The sequence below is a fragment of the Carlito syrichta genome, unplaced genomic scaffold, assembly GCF_000164805.1.
Source record: "Carlito syrichta isolate Samal-C Ts95f unplaced genomic scaffold, Tarsius_syrichta-2.0.1 Scaffold303700, whole genome shotgun sequence".
Classification (NCBI taxonomy): Eukaryota; Metazoa; Chordata; class Mammalia; order Primates; family Tarsiidae; genus Carlito; species Carlito syrichta.
In genome coordinates this window covers 110,352-132,200 of record NW_007247796.1, presented here as the reverse complement: position 1 = coordinate 132,200, position 21,849 = coordinate 110,352, and the positions used below count along the sequence as shown (strand labels likewise).

General features: G+C 38.1%; 1 protein-coding gene across 1 annotated transcript in view; it reads right to left on the bottom strand.

Moving 5' to 3' along the window:
* DNAH5 (dynein axonemal heavy chain 5) overlaps positions 1 to 21,849 on the bottom strand; it is a gene marked incomplete at its 5' end in the record, with an annotated part of 277,065 nt that overhangs the window by 145,357 nt on the left and 109,859 nt on the right. Inside the window, 7 exons of the mRNA XM_008059081.1 lie at positions 9,224 to 9,358; positions 10,716 to 10,858; positions 12,018 to 12,219; positions 13,363 to 13,539; positions 15,035 to 15,276; positions 18,006 to 18,152; positions 21,210 to 21,363. Of these exons, the coding sequence (XP_008057272.2) occupies positions 9,224 to 9,358; positions 10,716 to 10,858; positions 12,018 to 12,219; positions 13,363 to 13,539; positions 15,035 to 15,276; positions 18,006 to 18,152; positions 21,210 to 21,363 (1,200 nt within the window). The remainder of the gene's footprint in view (positions 1 to 9,223; positions 9,359 to 10,715; positions 10,859 to 12,017; positions 12,220 to 13,362; positions 13,540 to 15,034; positions 15,277 to 18,005; positions 18,153 to 21,209; positions 21,364 to 21,849) is intronic.

Below are 21,849 nucleotides of genomic sequence, written 5' to 3'. Positions count from 1 at the left end.
TTCAATCTTCTGCATGTGGTCAGCCAGTTTTCCCAGCACATTTACTGAATAGGTTCTCTTCTCCCCAGTGGTAGGTGGTGGAGGCCTTGTCGAAGATGAGTTGGTTGAGAAATTGAGGTTTTGCTTCTGGAATCTCAATTCTATTCCATTGATCTATATACCTGTTCCTATACCAATACCAAGCTGTTTTGATGATTGTAGCTTTATAGTAAAGTTTGAAGTCTGGTAATGTGATACCACCTGCTTTTTTTTTTTTTCTGAGAATTGTTCTGGCTATTCTTGGACGTTTGTGTTTCCATATGAATTCCTGTGTTGTCTTTTCTAGGTCTGAGAAGAATGTTGCTGGTAATTTGATGGGTATTGCATTGAATTTGTAGATTGCCTTAGGTAAAATGGACATCTTCACAATGTTGATTCTTCCAATCCATGAGCATGGAATATTTTTCCACTTGTTTGTGTCATCTTTGATTTATTTGAGCAGTGTTTTGTAGTTTTCATTGTACAGGTCTTTCACATCTCTGGTTAGGAAGATGCCAAGGTATTTCATTTTTTTGTGGCTATTTTGAATGGAATTGTTCTTTTTATTTGGGTTTCTGTTTGTTTATTATTGGTGAAGAGAAATGAGATTGTCTTTTGTACATTTATTTTGTATCCTGAGACTTTGCCAAAGGCCTTTATCAGTGTAAAGAGGTTTTTGACAGATTCTCTTGAGTTTTCAATGTATACAATCATATCATCTGCAAAGAGAGATAACTTAACTTCCTCTTTTCCTATTTGGATACCCTTGATTGCCTCCTCTTCTCTGATTGCTCGAGCCAGGACTTCCAATACTATGTTGAACAGGAGGGGTGAGAGTGGACAACCTTGTCTTGTTCCAGTTTTCAGGGGAAATGGTTCCAATTTTTTCCATTTAGGAGTATGCTGGCTGTGGGTTTCTCATAGATGGCTTTTACTATTTTGAGGTATGTTCTCCATATACCTAGATATTCAAGGGTTTTTATCAAGAAGGGGTGCTGGGTTTTCTCAAAAGCTTTTTCTGCATCTAATGATATAATCATGTGGTTTTTGTTTTGACATCTATTGATGTATTAAATTACATTTATGGTTTTAGGAATGTTGAACCAGTCTTGCATCCCAGGGATGAAGCTTACTTGGTCATGATGGATGATTTTTTAGATGTATTGCTGAATTCGGTTTGCTAGGATCTTGTTGAGAATTTTAGCATCTATGTTCATCAAAGATATTGGCCTATAGTTCTCTTTCTTTGTTGGATCTTTACCTGGCTTGGGTATCAATGTGATGTTGGCCTCGTAAAATGATTTGGGGAGAGTTCCATCTTTTTCAATCACCTGGAATACCTTCAGTAGGATTGGTATCAGCTCCTCCTTAAATGTCTTGTAGAATTCTGCTGGAAAGCCATCTGGACCAGGGCTTTTTTTTGTAGGAAGTTTTCTTATTACGTAGTCGATTTCCTTGATTGTTATTGGTCTATTTAGAATCTCAATTTCTTCTTGTTCCAATCTAGGTAGGTTGTGTGATGTCAGAAAGTCCTCCATTTCCTTAAGGTTTTCAAGTTTGTTTCCATACAAGTGTAGGTCATAGTCTCTAATGATGTTTTGTATTTCTTCAGGATCAGATGTGACTTCACCTTTTGTGTTTCTGATTGTGCTTATTTGGTTTTTTTCTCGTTTTTTCTTGGTCAGTCTAGCTAGGGGACCATCGATCTTGTTTATCCTTTTGAAGTACCAGCTTTTTGTTTCATTGATTTTTTTGTATTATCTTTCTGTCTTCTATGTCCTGGATTTGGGCTTTTATTTGGTGATCTGCATTCTTCTACTGAAATTAGGGTTTTTGTGGTCTTGCTTTTCCAGCTTCTTTAGGTGGCTTGTTAGTTTGTTAATTTGCATTCCTTCCATTGTCTTCATGTGTGTTTGTAGGGATATAAATTCCCCTCTTACTATAGCTTTCAAGGTGTCCCAGAGGTTTTGGTAAGATGTTTCTTCATTTTCATTTGTTTCCAGGTATCTTTTTATCTCTGTTTTGATTTCATCATTGACCCAGGAGTTGTTTAGCATCATGCTGTTTAGTATCCATGTCTTTGTGGGTTTTGGGGGGACTTTGTTGGTGTCAATGTTTATTTTTATTCCACTGTGGTCTGAGAAGGTGCATGGTAGAAATTCGGTCCTTTAAAATTTGCTTATGCTTGATTTATGGCCAATTACGTGGTCAATCTTAGAATACGTTTCATGCAGTGATGAGTAGAATGTATATTCTGTGGTCTTTAGATGGAGTGTTCTGTAGGTATCAATTAAGTCCATTTGGTCCAAAGTCACATTGAGGTTCTGGATCTCCTTGCTGATTTTTTGTCCTGATGATCTGTCTAGGGTTGTGAGTGGGGTATTAAAGTCCCCAGTTATGATGGTGTTAGAGTCAATATCTTTCTTTAGTTTTCCTAGAAGTTGCTTTATGAAAGTTGGCGCACCTATGTTGGGTGCATATATGTTTAGGATAGAGATATTTCTTGTTGATGGATTGAGCCTTTTATCATTATGTAGTGGCCTTCTGTATTTTTTTTGATTTTTAATAGCTTGAAGAGTATTTTGTTTGAAATTAAGATCGCTACTCCTCCTTTCTTTTGTATTCCGTTCGCCTGAAAGTTTGTTTCCCATCCTCTTACTTTAAGTCTGTGGGTGTCCTTTCTAGTGAGGTGAGTCTCTTGAAGGCAATAGATTGTTGCCTGATGTTATTTTATCCATTTTACCATTCTTTGTCATGGCTTTTCAGTGGTGCATTTAGTCCATTCACATTTAGGTTAATAATTGAAATGCAAGAGTTGACCCCTGTCATAAGGTTCTTACAGAATTGTTCCTGTTTGTTTGTTGTCTTTCTTTGAGTTATAGAGTTGGTTCATGTGTGTTTTTAATCTTTTGCCTGTACTCTTGTGAAGAATGTTGTTGCTCTTTTTTCTTTTTCTTCTGTGTTCAGTACTTTCTTAAGTGTTTCTTGTAGAGGAGGTCTTGTGGCACGTAGGTTCTTAGGGATTGGATATCTGGAAAAGATTTCAATTCTCCCTCACTAATGAAGCTTAGTTTGGCTGGGTAGGTTATTCTTGGTTGAAATTGTTTATATTTTAGAACTTTGAAGATAGGGCTCCAGGCTCTCCTAGCCGGAAGGGTTTCTGTGGATAAGTCTGCTGCTATTCTAATTGGTCTTCCCTGGTAGGTAGTCTGGCCTTTTTCTCTTGCTGCCTTTAGGATTTTTTCTTTTATAGCTACTTTGTTTAGGCGAATTATTATGTGTCTGGGAGTGGGTCTTCTCATTTGTTGTCTTGCAGGGGTTCACTGAATCTCTTGTGTTTGAATTTTTTCATCCTTGATGAGATGAGGGAAGTTTTCTTGAATGATTTCATGAAATGTTTGCTCCAGTGTGGCTTCTGTTTCTCTCTCTGCCCCAGGAAGCCCTATTACTCTTAGGTTTGGTCTCTTGAAGTGATCATTCATCTCTTGCAGGTTTTGTTCTGTCTTTTTGAGCTTCTTTTCTACGCTTTGGACAGTTGGGGTTAGTTCAGTGTTTTGGTCTTCGAGCTCTGAGATTCTTTCTTCTGCTTGGTTAATTCTGCTTTCCATGCTTATTAGTCTGTTATTCATTTCCATCACAGTATTCTTTACTGCTGCTATTTCTGACATCAGCTCCTTCCTATTTTCCTCTTGTCTCTCCTCAATTTTTTTAATTCTTTCCATTAATGTCTTCATGTCTGGGTTTGTTGCATGTGACCAGCCATTCTGGGGGCTCTTCATTGTTTGTGTTCCAGAATTTGTTTTCTCAGTGTCTGATCTCCCAGGAGTCTGTGTGAGACCTATATTCTTCTTTGGTTTTTCTTCATTTGTGTGGTTTTTCCTCCTCCCTACTTTTTCCTTCCCTCCACATCACCATCTTCTTTAATTCTGTTATTCAGGGGTAAAGGGATTGGTTTTACTTCTGTTTGTTCAATCTCCTATTCTCTATGTATGCCCTCTTACTTTATTCTTTTCTGGAGTTGCACTGTAGGTTGGGGGTGGTCCTTTTTGCAATTTTGAGATTTACTTAAGGGGTAAGCTGTGATTCAAAATCTATCTGCAGGTCCTGGTATTCACTGGCAGGTGTGTGGATAATCTGGAACCCACTTCCCATTGCCTTGGAATCTGTCCATGCAGTGGGGATGTAGGTTTACTCCCTGAAATAAAATGTGGTTAGCAGAGGGAAGAGAATGGAGCAGACAGTGGGTTGAAGAGGGGGGTGGAGAGATAGAGGAGTAAGGGGGGAAACAAATGTGTGTGAACAAATGGAGAGAGAAACCTATACTGAAACAGATAAAAACAATAGACCACAGCTACTGACGAACCAATTCCCATTCAAAAAAAAAAAAATATAGTGATGCTAACATACAAGCTAACCAACCACCTTATTGGTGTGCTGTTCCTCTATACAAAGATATGGTTTACAGAGAGAAGAAAAGAGAAGAAAAGGAAGAGGGGAAAAAAAGGAACAATACAATAGGAATCGAATTAAGTCATTAAACTAACAGAATCAATGAAGCACACTCTGAGACTTTTCATTTAAGTCCAATGTCCTTTCAGTTCTGATTTCTAGCTTTCTTTTCAAGCAGGTAAATTAGTTTGCCGTTAGGGTCATTTGCCCCTGGTCTGCTATGAAGGACAGTTCAGATCACCCTCCGTTCACCACTCTGGCCTATGTCCTTTTCAAGCTTGTTTCTCCCGTTTCGGTGCTGTTTCCTTGAATTGCCAGCAGTTGGTGCTATCTCAGTTGCTCGCCCCAGAGTGGTTGGGCCAGACAGGAACCAACAGAGACTAGAGATGGATGCCCGCCTCAGGGCACAGGCAGGGGACTCACAGTGGGCAGGACATCTCAGTCGCGGGAGAGGTGGCAGCGATCCCAGCAGATCTTCCTGAAGGGGCTTCAAGGACTGAAGTCGTGGATCACCTCCGGCCCAGGTGGTGCAATGTGCTACCACCGGCGGCGGCGGTGGTGGCGGCGGCGTCTGCGCTGTGGTGGCTGTCCAGTCCGCTGCGATGCCCCAGCGGTGGCAACGGCCAAGCTCCGTATGAAGAGCAGGCTGCAATATTGGGGTCCGCAGCCCCTGGGGCGAGAGCCAGAGACCCACTGCAGTTCTCCTTTGCAGAGGGTTTCACAGACCAGGTTGCCCCGTCGCCATCTTGCCAGACAAAACCTGACATTTTAAGAGAGCTTTAAGATGAAAAAATACTTTCCCTTATTATCTGTTAGGACTTTCCTCTTGAAACTAGTCTTCAAACTGTGCTTTGAGGAGTCAAAGGGATTTTCTGCAAACACAGGAGTCCCTGCAGGATGCAAAGATGAGATCAGATGGGGCTTCAGGAGCCCAGGTTCAATTCCATGAAAGCAAATCCATGGTCACCTGTATTATATTACAGCTTAATCTTCATAAGATGTCATTTGGAACAGTGATTCTGTATCCAAAATAATGTGGAATTTCCTTTCAATCTCTATGAATCTTGTTTTGTAAAAATAAAACCTATTGTTATGCAAACATTTATAAGATGGTTGTTCTATTCAAAACACTTTAAGATTATTTTTAGAAGAGAGACATCTTTCCAGAAATTATCTTAGGTAATTTTCACTTTCTTCTTTTCATCTTTCTATATTGCTCAAATTCCTTTTCTTTTTTATCTTTTCCTTTTTTTTTTTTTTGGAAAAGGCATAACATGTGTTATTTTCAGAATAATGAGAGAAACATGAGAATTTCTCAATTTAATGGCCTTTTAGAGGGTGGGTGGCATTTCACTCATGAACAGGGATCAAGGCAAAGACCAGATACTAGATGTTTTTTCAGGGTACCTAGAATTAACTTAACAGAGAAAGATTAGACCATGCTCTCCAAATTCACAAGAAATTTGCATATAAACTGGAATTCCAGCTGAATTTATAAAGTACAAGTTATAATTTATTTTCAGTGCTTATAATACTTTTATTTGTTGTCATGCATTGATAAATTATCATGATGCATGACCAAGAATGTTTCTGATAATCAGTCATATTGCTTAAATTTCTAATGTTATGTATAAGTTACTTTCAAAAATTAGAAAATTAAAACAATATTAGCTTTGGACCCAAAAGATGAGGCATCGCTTTTTAAAAAAAAACAAACCTTAATTCCCTTAACCAAAAAAATGAAGTGACTATATAATTTTTGTCCAAACCAAATATTTTCATAGTGGTAAGGATGCTATTAATTATTAATCACAGACAACAGAAGTAAACTGGACTATCCCAGGAAAAGAGGGACATATAGTTCTCCCACTGATAAAAGATATGAAAGTGACACCATGATGAAAACAACCTGTCAAGTAATAGACATGTGCCTTCTTTGGACAATGTGGTAGCAGACATGGGATGGACAGTATCTATTTCCTCATCTACAATTTCAACTTGGTTGTGATCTAGATAAGTGGGAGACACAGAAACAAATGCTCTGCTCTATCAGCCTGTTTAGCATGAATGACTAGAAATTATAGTGAGAAAGTTAATTACAGCAGTTTAGCTAATTGAAAGCTTTCTAAAATTAATGAGTCTTGCTTAATAGAAAGCCCTGATGCTCAGCAGTCAAAACAGGCTCAGGCACTAAACAGACTAGATGATACTGTGATGCTTCTGAACAGAAAAGTAAGTAGTGACACGTTGATTCCACCTTAACACTGAAGGACAGGAGGGAGTTAGGCAAAAACCCTGTGAATACAATAACAGGACCCTACAGAACACTTTATTATTCTAATTATTATACCTTGATATGGTATCACTTCTAGAAATGTATTATGTGGTTTATTAATTTGTATATCAAATGATAAATAGGTTTCTAGATGATACTAGCGTTTTTCCAGGAAATTAACAAATATCTCATATTAAAGAAATATAGACTAGAGACATTTATTGCCTTAGGTAAATTTCACGGAATTTGTAACAGAAACCCAGTGACAAGGTCTTCTTGTATAATAAAGGATTTTGCTGGCCTTTGTCCCTGGCTCCTGGGAGGGACCCTCTAAACTCCTGAAAATGTTCTAAAGAACAGGAATGTCATAAAGGCCCCTCAGGCTACTAATCCTAGAAAGACTATGATATGATTAAATGGTTGGGATTGTAAGTTGTGTGATATCAGCTGACTTTCAGAGTGGGGAGGGGTTGGAGATTGAGTTTAATCATGTGGTTGATGATTTAATCAGGCATGTCTATGTAAGGATCCCCCAGTAAAATCTCAGGACACTAAGGCTCAGGTGAGTTTTGTGATTGGTGATATACATGATGAGCCTGAAAGATAACACACCCTGAGGACAGGCAAGGTTCACACTTGGGAACCTCTCAGATATTGTCCTATTCATCTTTTCTTTGACTGATTTGTATCCTTAAGGAAAAAATCATAATAGTAAGCATGGAACTTCCATTCTGCAAGTCATTCTAGTGAATTATTGAAACTGAGAGGGTTGTGGAAACTGCCTAAGCATTAGTCACTTGGTCAAACATGGGAGTGACCTGGGAACACCTGATCTTGTGGCCGGTGTCTGCAGTGAGGCCAGCCTTGTGGGAGACTGTGCTCTTAACTCATAAAGTCTGCACTAGCTCTGGGTAGTTACTGTCAGAATTACATTGTAGGCCTAAAGACTCAATCATTCTCAAGTGTGAATAGTTAATTAGTTATCTTACATAATGAAAAAAAAAGCACTTGGATCTGATTTTTAAAAACCTTCATCCTTATATAATATTATAATTATAACCTTTAATGAGAATGTTCTCCTAAAGTAAATGGACAATGTATAATATTAGCATCTTGCCAGCCTAGGGTAATTTAACGTGCTGTTTCCCAAACACAAAAATGCCACTGCTGAGTCACTGCAGTTTGGGATTTACCTCCTATCCAAGTCTTCCCATTAAGTCACTGTATAAATGGTATTCATTCAACAGAAAGCTAACCAGCATTGGAAATGCCATCTCCGCCAGAGGGGTATAAATGAAGTCTTATTTAGAAATATATTAAATGATCTTAGTGTATTGGCACTCTGCTGTCACCAATTAAATTGAGTAATAAAAAGTCATGATCTAGTCATGCCCCCAACAATTTTCATTCCTCTGATATTTTCATTCCAACAATGAAATAACAACAAAGTTCCTCAAAAGCAAAGTTTTGGGATCTGTTCCTCTAAAAGTGTCTCTTCCATTTGCAATTTATGACATGTCTCTTTTGGTAATGTATGAATGTTCTAATAAAGATATGAATGATTATTTGCAAATGAATAGAGCACAGACTGACAATGAAGATGTCCTCCCCAGTTGCAGTAAGGTGTTACACAATTTAGAACTGAGAGAAAAAAAACTAGTCAGCCACTGCAAACCCATGTCATTCCTGGAAGTTTCATTGAACAAAAAAAGTAATGCAAATGTCAGAGATGTTTTTCTGCCACTCCTCTGGGATACAATAAATGAAAATATTTCATACACTGAGATTCTAAAATTTTAGACCTCGTTGCAGTTGAGCATGGGAGCTATGGTAGAGTGTAAAGTCAGGGAAGAACAAAATGAAAATGGCAATTCAGGAAATAGAGATTTTAAAAGGTATAAAAGCTAGACTTGGAGAGAATTAAACTTGAACCAAGAATAGCTGAGCAATCTTCCATGCGAATTCCCTGCTGTGGAATCATCAAGAAGCAGATTACCTCAAAGTAAACAGGGAGCATGAAGAAAAGGACAGAGATATGAAATGAAGTTCTTTAGCTACATTGACAGTCTTTGAGACCTGAGCAAGAGAGACCCATCAAAGATGACTCCAAAGTGGCTAGCCTAAAGGCTAGAGTAATAATAATACCCTTAGAAAAGCAGACATGAGGGAGAGGAAGTAGGTGCAGATGGGGGTATAAACGATATTTCTTCCGGTTTTGTATTTTGCATGTACACAGGCTTTTCTTCATAGAAATTTTAAACAATATTAAGGCCTAAAGCATCCTCTATATGCTTATTATTTTTCCATTATTTAGGAGGATATATTACAATAGAATATCAGAAAGAATGGAAGATATATGTGGAGGATTTATCATGGCTATGACAATTCAGATGCGATTCGGATGAGGCAGAATAGTAGAGACTTGAACCTCCAAAGTCATCACAAACTTGGATGTAATGAGCAATACCAAGGAGTCAGTACCTGAAACATCAGTGGCGTGGTTGCAGAAGAAAAGTTCAGACTCTTGATCATGTGACTTTCAGGATCATATTTTGACATAAATCCTTTAATTATGACAGTTTTGGCTGTCCCTTGCTCACCAATTAGCAGCACAGCCTAAAACAGAGGAAGAAGTTCAAGAAATGAAAAAAAAAAAATGATTGTAAAGGGTTGAACTATGTTTCTCCAAAATTCATATGTTGAAGGTGTAACCCCCAGTATCTCAGAATGATGGCAATGTTTAGAAATAAGATCTTTTAAAAGGTAGTTAAGGACAAATGAGGCCATTAGGGTAGGCTTAATCCGGTCTAACTGGTGTTCTTATCAGAAGAGGAAATTTGAATCCACAAACACCAAGGATGCGTGCACACAGAAAAATGCCATGGGAGGATCCAGTGAGAAGGCAGCCTTCTGCAAACCGTGGAGAGAGGCCTCTGAAGAACCAGAATCTGCCAACACCTTGATCCTGCACGTTCAACCTCAAAAACTGTGAGAAAAAAATCTGCTATTGTTAAAGACACCCAGCCTGCAGTATTTTATTATGATATTCCTAGCAATCTAGGTCATTAATCAAAAAGGAAATTCTCCTTGGGGGAAAAAAGTAAGATTTACTTTCATTCAACTAATGTGTGAGAACTACTTAACTGTCATTTAGAACAATTCAACTCTAATGTTTTAATGGGGAATAATTAAAGTATACTACTTTAGGTAATATTTTCATTTATTTCAAACTGCAACTTGAACCTTCTAGAATAAATGCATGGATGCTTTGTGTTTTCAAGTGACACCTTAAAATACGCTACTTTTCGACCTTGTTCACAAGATGGTACTGAAGACCAAGAAGGAAGTTCCCGCACACGTCCTGCTTCTGCCCCTCCTCAAGCCAAAACAAAGGCATTGGAGGCCAAGAAGGCAGTGCTGACAGGAATCCACAATCGCAAAAAAAAAAAGGGATCTGCATGTCACCTACTTTTCCAGAGGCTCAAGACTCCAGAAGCAACCCAAATATCCTCATAGAGCACTCCCAGGGGAAACAAACTATGCCATCATCAAGTTTCCCCTGACCACTGAGTCTGCCATGAAGAAAATAGAAGAACCACCCACGTGTTCATTGTGGATATGAAAATCAACAAGCGCCAGATCAAACACGCTATGAAGAAACTCTATGACATTGATGTTGCCAAGGTCAACACCCTGATTAGGCCTGATGGAGAGAAGGCATATGTTTGACTGGCTCCTGATTACATGCTTAGATGTTGCTTAAAAAAAAAAAAAAAAAAATGGAATCATTTCAACAGAATCCAGCCGGCCAATTCTGAGTATATATATTTTCACCATAAAAAAAAAAAATGCTACTTCTGGGCAACTCCCTCGGGTCCCCTCCCACTGTGGGAGCTTTTCTGTCCTCTTAATAAATCCTGCTTTCAAATATATATATATATGCTACTTTTAGTAAAAATTGTAAAAGCCATACCTTGCCCTGTTTAGCAATGGTTTTAATTAGAAAGTCAGTCCTCACATTGTCAACATTTGGCACCAGAATAGAGCCATATTCTGGGGTGATATCAGACGGATACACATATTCCTGTGTACACGTGTCCCAGTGCATCCATGTGCCTGAGGTGAACAGAAAACATGTACATATATGAATAATTTGACTCCTAACTGTCATGAGCAGATATCCTTGAAACCTGATATAGTCACCTTCCAAATTCTGCCTGTAAAATAAAGATCACTAAAATTAGAGACCTAAGTATACAGGTTCGTGTTAGTTGGGTCAAAATTTCCCAAGGAACAAGGCCAAGGTAATATTAGAAAGTATTTTGAAATTGTTTTTTAAATATGTAGGTTTTCAATAACGTGAAGCATGTATAAAAATACAGAACAGAGTGGAAGTAGCATGTACCTACAATCATTTATTACTTTTAAATGTCTAATCTCATGAGTTTTCATTAGGCAAAAGATCGTTGGATGCCATGCACACACACACACACACACACACACACACATAATATATGATTATATGTATTTCATATATATTTTATATATGTACTTTATATATGCACACACATAAAAGCCTTAAAGCATACAGAGATCAAAATATCTGGATATATATAGAGATACACATGTATTTGGTAAAAACATGCTCTGAATTTTGTAATTTTTTTTTTTTTTTTTTTTTGGTATCAGGGGTCACACTGTAGCCCAGGCTGAAGTGCAGTGGAATGCTCACAGCTCACTGCCACCTCGACCTCCTGGGCTCAGGCAATCCTTCCACCTTAGCCCCCAAGTAGCTTCGACTACAGGTGCACCACCATACCTAATTTTGAAGTTATTTTGGTAGAGAGAAGGTCTCCGTATGTTGCTCAGGCCGGTCTGGAACTCCTAGTCTCAAACCATCCTCTCACCTCTGCCTCCCAAAGTGCTAGGATTAGAGAAGTGAGCCACCATGTGCCTAGCCTAAACTTTGTAACTTTTATACAAATTGCCTATTGTGTCAAATGAATAGCTGAGATGGATCTGACTTGGGAATTTTTTTTTAATTTTCCTTAATTCATTAAAAGTTCAGTGCAAAATACATTCAACAGGGGGAAAATGTGCATTGAGAATGCAAAGTAACTTTTTAAAAAAAACAGCTTTCATTACACATGAACATTTTCATTTTACAGCAAAGAATTTTAGTTCCCATTTAGAAAAGAAAACACACTATTTTTGCATCGATATTAACCACTTAATGTCTGCACGTGCTTCTTCTGAGCAGGACGCACGTCCTCACCTTCAGACGTCACGTAATAGTCAAACACGGTGTCCCCGGGGCCTGCCAGGGGCGGCAGGTCCAGGGTCCCCGCTGGCTGCGAGCGCAGCCAGTGCTCCACGCGGCGGCGGCCGTCCAGCTCCAGCGCGGCCCCCACGCTCCACAGCAGGGCGAAGACGTACAGTCGCCCCAGGTGCTCCGGACTGACCTCCCTGCCTTGCTCCTGAAATGCAAAGAAACATCCGTTTCCATCCCTTGAGTCTCAAACCAAAGCCTTGCTTTAGGATGGTCAGTGACAACTGTGCACACGGCAAAGGGACAGTAGTCTTCACCACGAGAAGAGCAAGGGAGAGGACGAATAAAACTGGGGAACAAATGAGGAACTGATCTCTAGGAATACCAAGCCGACTTCAAAAGTAAATCAGGGAGGCTTATTAGATGAGTTTGCTACCCTGCGACTACATTCCAAATGCATGGCTTGCTTTGTAAAATACACATATACACGGGTTTTAAGAGATGCTATCTATGTATTCCTTTTCGAAGTTGAATGGAGGTAGCAATGAGTAGTGTGACGTTTGCACAACTGTGCTTCTGCCATTTTCTTTGGCTGTCCTGCCTGTTGCATGGTGATGCCAGCATTCGTTTGATTAACACCATCTTCTGAGCGAACGACATACTTAAATGTGTATACATTTTGTTGGCACCCCGTGTATATAGTTAACCAAAAAGTGACTGAGGTAGGTCTCAGTTGATAGAGGTTTATGTAGCTAAGGTAGAGGAGGCACTCAGGAAGAAATACAAGTCCCGAGAGCATCTGTGACCTGTGCTTCTTCCAAAGGGGGTTTGGGAACTTCAATATTTAAAGGGAAAAGTGCAAGCAGGAGAGAAAAAATAGGAAGGAATGATAGGCAGTGTGGCAAACATTTATGTTCTTGTGAGGCTCTGATTAGCCTCAGTAAATCTACATTGTACGTGTGAAAATAGGAAAAAGCCAATTTTGTATTGTTTCCTCGCTCAATAAATCTACCTTTTACATGAGATAAACATATTGAAAAAAGAAAGTAGGGAAAATGAAGCTGTGACACAGGTTTGTGAAATTATAGCTATGTGTTTGGGAAGAAAAGAAGGCAGTATTGGTGACTCAGTTCCCAAACTTAACTTTTCCTTTGGCATAATGATGTTGGGGTTCTCAGACTCTATTTTCTTTCATAATATGTATGAAAAATTACCAAAATGTGTAAGGTGCATGTTTGAAACATCCCCCCACTCCGTAGTTTTAACCAAAACTAATTTCACATATTGTACTTTCTGCACTGCATGGTTCAGGTCATAAAAGACAAATTCCATAGGGAGTAGAGTAATTTACCTTTGGAGGAATCAGGCCTTGAAGCATGTTAATGCTTTGCGTGATTACAAAGGCTTCCAGCACCTCCATCTTGTATTCCAAGTTCTGAACACTGAAGCGATACAAGTCTGGGAAAGACTGCGTATACAGCTGACGAAGAATTTCAGCTTCTTGAGGTGAGCGTTTCTTCAGAAAACCCTGTTAGTTCACAGATGAGTGCATTCATTAAATTTATTAGCACACCAGAAAATTGGCCATTTGGATACAAAAGTTTTTTTAAAATATCAATTAACAATGATAGGATCTAATGATTAGATAAAATTTAGCATGGTCCAGGCCTTTCTGTGAACTCTTTCATGTATTAATTCATTTAATCCTCAGATAACTCTAAGAGATAGGAACTATTATTATCCTTCTTTTTACACAAGAGGAAACTGAGGTCTAGGGAGTTTAGGTAACCTGCTCAGGGACCCCCAGCAAGGCCAAAATTCAAACTCAGAGAGTCTGGCTTCAAGTTCCCCATGTTCAACTACTAGACCATTCATACACTCAAGTCTTGAAGACAAGATGGAGAAATAGTCTTCGACTCCTGGTTAGCATATGCTAGAGGAAGATAAGGTGGGATATATATGGAAATAATTTAGGGAAAAGAAAGTGAAGAATAAAAGATAAAGGAAATCCATACCCAGATATTTTTACACTACTAGGTAATAAGTAGATATAGTTTGCTATTTATAAATGAGATTCTACTATAATCTGTCTGCACTGAGGTTGAATATAGCCTCAACAAAATATCATTGTAAAGGTGGGGATTGAAACACTCTGCTTTTATTCTCCTTAGTGAATAAACCCTTTTGCAACACAGAGTTATATAAATTTTGGAAAGACATTAATAAAAAGTTAGGATATGCCCACATAGAAGCAAAAGTATAAAAATGTAATGGCAATATAAAACAAATATCTACCTTATTTACATTAACAATTCATAAATTTCCAATCAAAATTATCTTCAAAAATTTATATAAATAAAAATAATAAATTTGGACAACTATGTCAAAAATGATTTTCCATATAACTTATCTAATAAGCATTCTGTTTTACACTATAATATTGATTTAGTCAAATAATTTTTATTTACACAGTATACAAGACATTGAATTATAATTCCAATCAATATATTCTAGTCTATATTGGTAGTAATAAAATAATATACCTGATCATGAATTAAAGAGATATAATCTGGAATATTATTTCCAAATACAAACTTAAAACTAATATTATGTTGACTGAATCTCATAAAAATTGCCTTATATGCCATTTTATTAAATTGTCTTCAAGTTAATATCTTAAGATGGTTGTTTCCAGACTCAATGCAAATGAATACCTTTTTAAAATTTAATAAATCCCTAAAGTGATCAAATTAAATTTTATTTATTCAGATCTCACAGTTTTGCAAGACTAAGGGTTCCTATAGTCCTGACGTTTATTCCAGAACACACCGGTTGGAAATCTCAGATCTAAAGTGACTATAGGAATGCCAGAGAAACCTTTCAGGGACAATCAGGGTTTGACTGTCCCAGTGCATTCAAGGGTCTTCCATTAACATGAGCATAACAATGCAATCACACGACCGTCTGCAGAAAAATGGCACAGGATCTGTTTTCCTTTTGAATTATACAAAAGGATTCCATACCTCAAGAATAGGGCTCCAATCCAGGACAGAAGAACTCATGAAAACCATTCCATTTCTTGAGACGGTAGCAGGAGAAGCATTGTCAATGTTATGAGGTTCGAAAACAATCTTGCAGTTTGGAGCCATGGGAATCCGATCACCATTAGCAAGAGTTAGAGTTTTGTTATCATCCAAAACGGAATTCAGATTTTCTATCCAGATGGCATCTACTGGACCATCAAGAACTATCCAGATATGTTCCCCTAGAAAAGCCCACCAAAGGGAGAAAGCATACATACACACATGTGTGTACACATATGCATGAAGCATAAAGTACTGTATTTGATGTAAATTTCCAATAAAGTTTTGATCTAAATGATTACCTTATTTTATCACATAGAACTTTTTAAAGATATTTACATAGCAGGTGTTTAAGACCCATAACCCAATTAAAAAGTCAGTTGTTTACTGGGCAAATATTACACCTTCTGTGTGTCATCATTGTCTAGGGAATGAGGATACTGTGGTAAATAAGACAATGCCCTGCCTTCACAGAGCTTACACGCTAATGGATAGAGATGACAAGCAAACAAATAAACACAGAACTGTATAAGATGAGAAAACTAAGCAGGATGAAGGCATGCAGCATTGTTTTAAATAAGCCGATCAATGGAATATTCCAGGAAGAGAATGAAGCGATGTAAAGATCTAGAGACAGAATTTCCCAGACCATGGAAACAGAAAGTGCAAAAACCTATAAACAGGTACAAGTTTAGAGTCAAGCAATGGATTGAATGATTACATATTCCCAAATTTCATGTAACAAAATTCTAACTCCCAAGGTGATACAAAGAGGTGGGCCTTTGGAAGGTGACTAGATATGAAGAAGACACCCTTATGCATGGGATCAGCACCCTTATAAAGAGATCTTATAGAGAGCTCCCTGGCCCTTCCACCAGGTGAGGACATAGCACACAGTCAGCTATGGTCTGGGAAATAAGTAGAAGGCCCTCTCCAGAACCCGATCACGCTAGCACCCTGATATCATATTTCCAGCCTTCAAAGCTGTGAGAAACAGATGTGGGTTTTTATAAGCCACCCAGTCTATAGCTTTCCACACTGACTGAGGTAATCACGTCCCAGGAAGTAAGAAGTTGAATCTGAATGGCAAAAAGAGGAGGATAGTCAGAGGTACAGGAGTGCAATGGGAAAGACAGAGCGAGGGAATCAACTCTGGTTTTCACGTGTTTGTTCAGTCTGAGGTGTCCAGCAGAGATCCCAGGAAAGTTGTTGAGCTGGGAATTCAGGGGAGAAGCCAGGGCTGGAGATTATAATGTCAAAGCCATCAGCTTAGAGATGGGATTTTAAACCATGGGACTGAGTAAATTTCTTCTAGATAATAAGCATCAGAAAAGAAAGAAGGTCTGAAGACAAAGGCATTGTAACCTTCAGATTTGTCATGGTCTCCTGTGTTGGTCCCTCCCTCTTCTACACCAGAAGCAGGAAAAGCAAGCAGGATGAGGACTCCCTAAAGCCATGTGAAGGAAGGGTATCAAGAAGAAAAGTGATGGACTGTGCCAGATGCTACTAAGATCGGGACTAGACTGAGAACTGGCAAGTTGTTTGTGACAAATTGGAGGTCGCGAGTTTTCTTGATAGAACAATGTCAGGGAGACATCAGGGACAAAACCTGACAGCAGTCACTTAAGAAGAAATTTGGAGGTAGAGAAAATGGCAAACATCAACAGAATGCTTAACAGGAATGCCTTGTAAATTTAGGTATTTGATTCAATTAATAATGTTCCTCCTAAATTCTTAACTAGTAGCTTCTTTTACTTACCATGACCTAGTTTGTGGATTTGATTTTTCTTTGCTATGCATCAACTGTGCAATTGTCTATTTCAAATAAAATGCTTTGAAAATCCTAATCAAGTTCATTCAAGTAGCAATTCAAGTAAGATGGTGATCTAATCACCAAAGTCACTTTGAAAGAAAAAGTATATGTTGCCTTTTTGATGGTGAAAGGCAGAAAAAAAAAGAAACTCCCTAAGCTTCAATTATTTGAGGTAACACTTGGTCACTGAGTCTGTGTTTACAGTGGATTACTGGGACAATTAGAAAAAAATTTTGATTTATTTCCAGAAAAACAATAACAATTTCTAATATGAGCACACTTTAGAAATTAAGTATTTTCATTTCTCTTTTGACAATCTTAGGTTGATCAGTTACATTCCTTGTTGTCCAAAGTGTAGACCCAGGAAGTAAACCCAAATATCTCCTCCATCTCCTGTGTTCTTTTTCCTTGCAATTGTGTTCACCATGCTTTTCTCCTACTCACTCAGGAGTGAGAAAAAACAATGGAAGGACTCCGATATCACTTCTTCCCTTTGATCTTATATTCTGAGAACACTGGGTTCAATTTACAAAGTCCATAAGTGAGAGACTATTCAGATTGAAGCTTTAACCCAGTGTCCGACTACACAGGATAATTTGTATCTATATTATACGTAATATATATAATATTATATATATGCACACACAATTACACACAATATACACACACACAATTTTCCCCCACAAAGAATCCCAATTTCTCCTGTGATTTTATTGGGGTATCAAGTTTTTTTATAAAGGCTGTACTTAAATAAGAGTAACATTTGTAACATACTCAGTGAAAATAGTTATGGTAAAATCACTTTATTTAATACTATCAATTTTCTTTAACAGCTTTTCCATCTGCTTTATTCTGAGATATCACAGGGATGTAGAAATATTTTTCAGCAAATATTATTTCAGAAAAGGGGGGATTTTAAATACACAAATCAATAATTTCATTATTTCAACATTCACAAATATCATACTGATTTATGACTTCTTAGTCTTGGCTAAGATATTACATGATGAATACAGTTGTACTACTAATTCTATACAGCCACCAAGGCTTTTATCTAGATGTACATGTCAAAAATAATCATTGTAATTTATCTTCTACCTTTCTTTGCTCTCAATGTTTTTCTCCAAAGGGTAGAAAATATTCCATCTGTCCAGTCATTTGTGGCCACGTCAAGCCGACCAAACATCTGTGGGGCAGTGATTGCTTTAGGATTCATCCTCATCTCCCGGTGTGGTTTTCCACAATCTACACCAAAAAAAAATCCAAATTTTGAACACCTCGGATGTGAAGTGAGCCACCATGAAGCCACGTTGCACCAATATGTGGTGCCCTGTCCTCAGATGCTCAAAATATGAAAAATGCAACATTGCATTAAAAATATTTAATTTACATAACTTGCATTCCAAGTTATTATAATTAGCTTCTTCATTATACTTTGTTGACAAAAGTAATTTTTTATCTTCTATAAAAGAAAACTGCATGTTGCTTAAGGAAGTGAAAAAAAAATACCATGCTAGAGTTTACAAAGACACTAATATAATCTGGAAGTTCTCTAAATTTCACAGCTCAAACAACCTTTGGTTTATAGTGTGCTAGATTAAATCTTGTACCTGAAATGTCACCTAGAAGATGACACATTCTCTTCAGTGTCATCTTTGATGCACTGATATGGGTTTTTTTGTTCCCCTTGAAAAAGATCAGCTAAATGAATTTTATATGAATCATGGACTTTCTTTTGTGGACAACCTCAAGAAATGTATTCAAATCCTACATACTCTAAACCTACTCTTAATTGGACTGGCATTCTGTGCATAAGAGACTGTGGTTAACAAGCAGAAGAGAAGAGAATAAGTTTTAAAGTATAAAATTATAAAAATAAGTGCTAAAATATTACTTACTCTGTGTGTGATAGATCTACAAAAACAATACATTAGGAAAGATGTTGCATTCAAACCCATTGCAATGGTTAACTTTATGTGTCCACTTGACTGGACACAGGGTCCCAGATGAAACATTATTTCTATATGTGTCGGTGAGGGTGTTTCCAGATAAGATTAGCATTTGAATCTGTGGACTCAGTAAAGTAGACTACCCTCCCCAATGGAGGTAGGTGTCATTCAATCCGTTGAGGCCCCAGTAGATAAAAAGGTAGAGGAAAAAGAATTCACCTTTTTTTTTTTTCTGCCTGCCTATTTGAGTTGGGACATCTCATTGCATTTTCTTCAGTCCTGGTTGGGATTTACATCAGACCTTAGGACTCAGAATGAATTACACCACCCTTTCCTGGGTCTCCAGCTTGAAGATAGCAGATCACAGAACTTCTTGGCGTACATAATCACAGGAACCAATTACTCTGAATAAATGTCTATATATATGGAGATTTATTTATTGTATTTACATGAGTGTTCATGTATGTATGTGTATCTAATTTTGTTTCTCTGGAGAACCCTAATACATCCATTTAGAAAATTAGACCATATTTCTCCTTTTTAGAAATTGCAAAAATATTTAGGGTAACTATTTGCAATATTTTATACTGCTGAAGTTCAACTTAGCCATAATTCAGCTTTTGCAATAGGTGATACCCATAAGACTCTGATAACACTATTTTAAAAATCTAAATCTGATCATACTTGACAAAAGGTCAGCAAAATCTTAAAGTGTATGACAATATCATAGGTAAAAATTGAACTTCATCTGTTGTCCATGCAAGAGAAACTATCAAAAATTATTTCACTATGACAGTAGGCAGAATTTCGTCATCATTTTCATTTAAAATACCATAACATTTTTTTTTTTTGAGTTGGAATCTCACTCTGTCGCCCAGACTGGAGTGCAGTGGCCACTCCCAGCCACCACCCACCGCAGCCTCGACCTGCTGGGCTCCAACGATACTTCCACCTCAGCCTTCTGAATAGCCGGAACTACAGGCATGCACTACCACGCCCGGCTGATTTTTTTATTTATTGTAGAGATGAGGTCTCACTACCCAGGTGGGTCTCGAACCCGCAGGCTCAGGCAATTCACTCACCTCAGCCTCCCAAAGGCGCGGGATTACAGGCTAGGCCACCGAGCCCGGCACCATAACATTTTTATAAGCATACTCTAAGAAAGAAAAAAGCTTCACTTTCACAATGTTGATTAAACTAATTTCTCTTGGCTCTCCTCCTAGGCATTTCTTGACTCAGTCCTAATGACCTTCATGGACTCCACCCTAGAGTCCTTCTAGAGTTCCTTGCTATCACTTGCTTATAGACTCAAGACCATCCCTCCAACCCCACCACACCTAGTCTGTTCTCCACATGGCCACCAAATGGTTTTCCATACACAAGGATAATCGGGCCACTCCTGAACTCAATGGCTTCTCATTACCTATAGAGTAAATCCCAGGTATTCAGCATGACTTATACAGCTCCTCATGCCACACCCACATTTCTAATTTGGATTCTCCTGAAATTAGAGCCTGAGACAAGGACTCAGGTGCTGGGAGTTTGGAGTGAGGAGATGGAGAGAAGAAGAGACAGAAAAAAAAGAGAAAGCCAACACAGAGTGCATTGCTGATCTCATCACAGATGTAGTGTCTTTCTGAAAGACAGGAGATGCGATTTTTGCCATCAACTCTTCTCCTGCATTGGTTGAGGGTATGACTGCCTGAGGAATATTCATTCCCACCTAACGCCTACCTGTGAGCTGAGCCAGCTGCCTGACTTTAAGTCTGAAGGCTGAAAAACTGGGAGACACCACTGGAGATTGGGGGAGTCATAGCCACGTCTGTAGCACAGGAGGGCCAAAGGCATGTGACAGTAGGCACTGATAGCATCTGTTACACCTCCATATCTAGCCTCACCTCCCCCACTCACACCCCACACACCAGTTCATTTTATCTATACCAAGGGACTCCCTTAGATGTACCGTTGTCTCTCCAATCTCTTCTACCTACACAGGCTCCTCTTTCTGCTAAGAATATTTAATGATAGCCACCTTTCAAGATCGCCGTGAATTACAAATTCACCTGGCACAATTATTTGAATAAAATGAGTACTAAATATTAAGATCATTGTGAAAATTAAATGATATATATAAAACATATAACTCAGTGCATAAAGTCACTTAAAAATATTTTTTTCTCTAATTCATAAATGTAATACATTATCTCTAAAATGGCTCCAATAATTAGTAAGGCAACATTCCCTCCTACAAAAATATATTAAGGTATCTGCCTTTGTGTCCCTCTAGGGCAATCAAATGTGTCACAACTACTTACAAATGTCACCCAAGGTAATGAAATTGACTACCCCTTACCTGTCATGGCTTTCATCAAGGTGTGGATGCAGGTGGTTTTCCCTGCCCCGCTAGGCCCCAGGGTCATCATTCCATGCCTCACCCGCTGCGTTTCAAACAGCTGGATAACTTTCAGTTTCCAAGGAGGGTGGTTGATTAAACCAGCTTCTTCAACCTGAAACATAACAAAACTCCCACACTGAAACACATCACCGATGATCTGAACTCACCATTGTGCTAAAAAAAAAAAAAAAATACACAAACAGGGAGACGGGAAGAGGAATTTATTGTTTTAATACACAGATAGGGAAGAAGGAGAGGGATTGATTGATTAACAGATGCTGAGTTTCATCCGGGAAGAAGAAAAAAGTTCTGAACATGGTTGGTATTGATGGTTGCTCAACAATGTGAATGCACTTAATGCCACTGAAATATACACTTAAAATGGTTAAAATAGTAAGTTTGATGTTATATATTTGCCATAAGAAAATATATTGCATGAAAAATACATATGTACATAGACAAAAATCAGGCTGAACATAATAAAAATGTTATCCCAAGCTAATAAGAAACATTTGGATTTGTCTTTGGTGAGTGAATAGATTTATATTAACTTTTTATTGAATGTACATCTCAGAAACAACTTAAAAATAAAGACTCA